This window comes from Sinocyclocheilus anshuiensis, unplaced genomic scaffold (assembly GCF_001515605.1).
Source record: "Sinocyclocheilus anshuiensis isolate Anshui unplaced genomic scaffold, SAMN03320099.WGS_v1.1 scaffold194, whole genome shotgun sequence".
Taxonomy (NCBI): Eukaryota; Metazoa; Chordata; class Actinopteri; order Cypriniformes; family Cyprinidae; genus Sinocyclocheilus; species Sinocyclocheilus anshuiensis.
This window is the reverse complement of record NW_015546074.1, coordinates 1,184,101-1,190,391: the sequence shown is the minus strand read 5'-3', so window position 1 is coordinate 1,190,391 and position 6,291 is coordinate 1,184,101. Positions and strand designations below refer to the sequence as shown.

The 6,291-nt window shown below is 33.6% G+C and overlaps 1 protein-coding gene across 2 annotated transcripts in view; it reads right to left on the bottom strand.

The window, feature by feature from the left end:
- The window catches only part of LOC107699823 (teneurin-4-like), a 273,915-nt gene that overhangs the window by 144,992 nt on the left and 122,632 nt on the right, over positions 1-6,291 (bottom strand). For both annotated transcript variants that reach the window (XM_016501217.1, XM_016501216.1), the window contains exon 4: positions 467-685. In XM_016501217.1, the coding sequence (XP_016356703.1) occupies positions 467-685 (219 nt within the window). The remainder of the gene's footprint in view (positions 1-466; positions 686-6,291) is intronic.

Here is a 6,291-nt window from a genome sequence, read left to right as displayed (position 1 = left end):
ATATGGAAAATAATGTGTTTTTTTAACCTTAAACCGCATAAACACATTGCATTACACCAAATACACAACATAATGTTCTTTTTAGCAACATCATATGACCCCTTTAAATTTACTTGAATCGCTCTATATTACAAAATCATTCATCTAAAACTATTAAGAGCTGCAAAAGATTAACAAAACTCAATATTAACAGAAATCTTTAGAAGTTTAGAAACTGGAGTTCAACAGATTGCAATAAATCTTCACCATCTCTTACACGCCTCACTTCTGAACCCCAGCCAGAAGCTTCTTTTCTCAGCAGGCCTTAGTTAAAAAAGTTCCTGCTAACATGTGACCTCCACTGCTACCCAAAATATCCAGAAAAAAATGAATGTTCGGCCTGTAGCTACCTCTACAAGCTCCACAGCAGGTCCAGCAAGGGATGTCGAGACCCCTCTAGCAGGCAGCGATATTGAGAGGGACTCACCGTTAGGAGTTGCAGTGGCTGGAGCGCCGACGTTCCCTGAGCCGGTTTTAACTAAGAATGAATTGGGGCCAAACTCATCTTCTGACTCAGAGTCCCGGCCGGCCAGAGCCCCACTGTTACCTAGCAACCTTCCCTGGCTCTGATTGGCTGCATGGGAAGGGGGAGGGTAAGGGGAGTCGACAGGGGAAGAGGAGGCAGATGAGCAATGAAGAGGAGGACCTGTAGACCACAGACACAAACAACACATGGGGGAGAACTTAAAACACACCTCCGGACAATACCACATAACCAAACTTAATAAATGAACAGCAGCACAAACATGCCGAGAGAATAAATAAAGGCCATGAATGCGCAGATAAAAGCTGTCTGTCTTGATTCATCTGTCTTTGAACTTTAGATCTGCCCAGCTGACAGAGAGATTGACACAATTGATACAACTTTTTTGCTTTGTGACTCCAAAAAGGATTTTTTTTTCTTTTCATTTTCCAAAGACAGATTGACAGACTAACTTTAACAAAACAACAAATGAAACATTCAGAAAGAATCACTGGTGATCAAGAGTGATTGAAACTATTAATCAACAGTGAATAAATCAGTCATTGAGTGAATCTCACAAAAACATATCCAGGTCACCCCTAAATTATAAGAAAAAAAAACATTTACATTTTGCATAAATAAATCAAAGCCTATTTTAGGACAATTAAGATTTTTTTTAAGTTGTCAATTCATGTTAATTCATTATATTTTTAAATCATTTAGATCTGCATACATACCATACCAGGCAGCACAAAAAAAAAAAAAATTATATACACGGCAAAAACAAAAGTGTTGCGTTTATAATTTTGTTCAGTGTATATATATATTTCCATGATATATCAATACTTTAAAACATACAAATATATATACAATTTTTTTACAAAAAAATGTTTTACTTATTTTTTGTAAAATTAGCCAGACGTATGAAAAACAATAAGCAAATTAACTAAATTGCATTTTTCTAAATAATTAAAATCTGAAAAAAAGAGTTAAAGGCAGCACAAAAAAATGTAAATAATATTTTAAATATACATAAAAAAAATTGCATTAAATTTACATTGGGTTGGGGTAAAATAAGCCAGACATGACCTAGTTCTTGAAAAGTTTTGTGAGACTGACCCAAATTACATTAAAAAAATCAAATTTACACATCAAGTTATACAAGCAATGATATTACAGTACTTTGAAGAAGTAATAGAACAACTTCCACAGCACATGAGAATGAAATAGCCTGCTGGGCTATCACACACACACACACACACACACACACACACACACACACAAACACACACACACACACACACACCACTTGATTTATTCCCACTAAAATTGTGCTAATCTTTTGTTTTTGAGCAAACCCTTGTGAGATATGAGACTGCATTAGAATAGCAGCATTTTTACATACAATTCTGTGGCAAGATATAAATATCCACAAGTGAACATTTCAAGTACAAAAGTACTCACACAAGTTCACAAAGTTTGCCCAGCTGTAGGACTTATATGGGTTTTATACTGAGAACAATGTGTTTTAGTCTTTCCTTATATTGTCATATGGAAGGAGCTGACAAGCTGACAAGCTGACAGGAAGTATCATTCAACGTTAAAGAAAAATGGTGCCTTATATTTCTGGTACAAACACATACAATTACTGCTAGGACGAGGTACAGCTGATTGAGTGAAAGAGAATTAAAAAACAATTAGTGAAATTACCATATGATTCATTAAAATGCCAATCAAGCCTCCCCTCTGTTCAGTCTTAAAGATGGAAGTCTTGTGTTCCATACTCATCATTCATCACTTTAATTTGACAAGTCTTAAAAGACAGTATAATAGTCCATCTAAAATGAGCAGAACAACTTGCAAAGATAACATGGTAAACATCATTTTACTTTCCAGGCTAAGTCAAAATAAACATGTTTATTTACTACTTTGGTTTGTAAGTAGAAATGAGCTGCAACACTGTTCAGCTGCAACAAAAAGAATTCAACGCAAAAACATACAATGTTAGTTATTCCTTAATTCGTATGTAAATTGTGCCAGATTGCACATAGAAAGTCTTTACACAGGAATTCTTTGTGCTTGTGTTTCATGAACGAGGTCACACGACTGTTTGATCAACATTTGAATGGTGCAAAAAACTTATGAAAACTAACAAGCTAATCTAAGAAAAAAACATCTCTTTCTATACTGTAATGTTCAGGTTATGAAATGACTGTACATATAGGGTCTTTAACTATATTAAATGTTTAGATACTGTATACCCCGCTCTAAAAGAATACTTCATTGATGTCATGGTGAAGCTTGAAAGTCTCTGAAGTGGAAATCTCTGAATCAACCAGCGTTCAATCTCTGATCTCCTGCAGGGAACATGGCGCATAACAATGGAGGTTATTAAGAGAGTTGTAGAACTGGTTTGGTACAACAGAGGAGGGAAAGGAATAAGGATTTTTTTTAAACTTGCCTAAAGGCCAAGCTTGTAACTATTAGTGTCCATAACCTAAAATATCAGTTTTGCGGTGTTTCTCTTTGGTTCGCTGTGCTGACTGCACTCTTACAGTCTTGTTTCACTCATTACTCTAATGAGCCTGAATTCCTTTCAATTAAGTCTGAATTAAATACACAGCTTTATTTGTAATCTGGGACAATTAATCGGATATAAAAGCCAGAAAAATAACCTTCCTAATCATGAGTCAAATCATTTGCCCTGAACAGCTTGCACAAAAAGTTTGAGTAATTGAGTTATTGAAAAATACGAATTTAAATCTCAAAACATCTTACAGCGAGTCTAATTTTCCATAAATCACTTCTTCTCTGACTGAAGACTACTTATTAAAGTCCTTTAAAAGTGTTGAAAGTCACAAAAAAGCATGAGCAAGTTTTGCATTCCTGCGCACACAGAGGGGTGCATTTGTCTTACAGGCTATGGCGGCCTGTTTTTAATTAATTCTACCTTGCGCAATTTATTTTCATTTCTCTGACTTCCAGAAGCGCTATGAAAGAGAGGAATGGGAATTCTGAAGGTGAAGCAATTTTTTGTTTCACTAGGGGTGCACTAGTTGCAGCTAACAGAACTGTAGAAAAAAATACAATTATGTTGTTTGCCACCACAATTGTTCTGGAAGTTACTAGGCTACAACATGCTTAGGTTGCTAAGGTATTTTGGGTGTTTGTTTACTGGTCCAAGCCAAAGAGCCCATCAACCCATTTCTCTGATATTATTATTAGTATTATTATTATTATTATTACCTAATAAATATTTAGTAATATTTGTTTTAATTAATTTTTGTTTTAATAATAATAATTATTATTATTATTACCTAATAAATATTTAGTAATATTTGTTTTAATTTAAATTTTATTTAGATTAATGTTATTATAATTAGTAGTGGTAAAAGTATTATAAATCAGTATAAATTTAATAATTTATTTAAAACAATTATATTTATTATTTGATGTGATATAATATAAAACATTTAAATGTAGTATTATTATTAGTTTAAACTCAAAATAATATACGTTAAACAAATTAATATTGATTTTCAATCATTTTGTTTATTATTAGTAATAGTTTATTAATAGTATACATTATTATTATTATTATTATTATTATTATTATCATCATCATCATGTAGTACTTGTAGTGCAAGTACTGTAAATCAATATTAAATAATTATATATATATAAATAAAACAATTATATTTATTATTTTATGTGTTATAAATTAAAGCATTTAAATGTATTCATTTATTATTATTATTATTATTATTATTATTATTATTCTATCTGACAAAATAATAAATAAACACTAGCATTATTTCAGATTGTAATAAATAAATAAATACATAAATACATATATAAATAACTTGTAACCATCTAAGATAATAATTATCATAATTATCATAATAACAATAGTAATAAATATACAATTATAGCAAATATTAATTTATGTTGCAAATCAACCAAAAATAACAATTTATCATTAACAACAATAATTATTATTATATGCAATGCCATATAAAAAAAAAAAAAACATTATTAGTAGTATTTCTGACTGCAACAATTATATACAACATTCATTTCTAAGAAAAGATAAGCAGTGAATGACTTACTTGAACCTACCTCTGCATAACTTGGATAGAAGAAAAAGTTTTAACACCAAAAAAGGTGTTTAATTCTTTAGTCGCTTTATACATCACAGTATCACAGCACTTCTCTCAGACAGATTTCTGCAGCCTTATATCCTCGTATTTTCCTTCTGACAAAAGACATATGTTGCATCTGAGTTCTCTTTCGGCTTTTTGCTCTTATTTCAGTTCCAGACTTACTTTCCCCTGTGGCCTGCCCTTCAAGCCTGGCCGATGACTGCTGCGCTCCTGGGGCACGAACACAGTGGGCCACCCACGCTAACACAGGCCCCAATCTACTCAGGAGTCACCTAATTAAATGAGCAAGCGAAATACCAGCGGGCCCCCGTTTCGCAGGTAGGCTGAGATTTTTCTGTTGCCACAGCAACCCATTGTATCTTCCCATCTCCCAGGAGACCCCGGCTGAACACAGAGCCAATTGCGAGGTCAATTGGTACAAACAGCAGGGGCAGGTTTCTTCTCTGCTCGGCCTCAATGCTTGATTTACACCGCCCTGGCCTCTGGGCCATCTTCAAATGTACTTTGCACTCTGAAACGAACGTCAAAAGCCCACCGAGTAAAGATGCTTTAGTCAGTGAGGCTTTCAAATAGGACGTCACACCACTTAATTCGCTCTAGCTAAGAGCTTTGTAAATTATGTCATTATAATCAATAAGACTGCATTATGGGTTGTCAGTTCGTACCATTACGCAGCCTCTTCCAACAAAATAAATAGATGAAGTCGGATGTCGCATGCATTATCCAACGCATGCATTATTTTATCAACAATAATAACATGGCGTGACTCAAATGGGAAGATTAGACTAACATCTATAAGAGTCTGCTGGAGATACTGGATTTCACTTTTAAGTGAAGTTTGATGGTGAACAAAAATAATCACAGTGCGGATGAAGGGGCATCGATTGCACAACAGCACAGCTGCTGATGGTGAAAAGAAGGCTGAAATGGCAGGAAATGAGTTACTACCACAGTTCTCACATCCATAAAATGGTTGAAGTATACGAGACCATAGGGTAGTATGGTTTTATGTCAGTGCTGTGCTTAGTGGGCAAAAAGACCTAAAGAGCATGTTGAAGCATCAAATATTAAGCATGGCTTTCTGCTGAGAAATTCACAACATGCTTTCTGTGCTCCAAAGGTGTGTAAAATTGAATAAGAAGAAAACATTTGTAAGTAGAAATCGTTTTGGAGTTGTATGGTATTATCTTTGGAAGCCACAGTGATTTTGTCAAGCATGATGTGTACCTGAATGAACTATTTTTGTTCTCTCTTAACCCTAACCATTAACAACCCTATAAATCTGAGGGATACAATTGGTTTATAATGTTCAAGTCCTAAGTAACATGCTAATCCAAAGATTTTAAACATTTTATCAGAACAAAACATCTCTTTGTGCTAATAAATTTAACTTTGCCATCTCTATAAAATTTCACTTTTCATGGAACGTTTCATACCAATATGGCCACTGATCTCTGTGCTGCAAAGGTTAGCCTAGCATTAGAAATCAAGAGTCAACAATCTGACTTTTCTATAAATAGAAAAAAAACTGTGTATCTGTTATGTAATGGTAAGATACATTATACATAATGAACCTTGTCAAGCATTTATATATATATATATATATATATACACACAAACAACAAG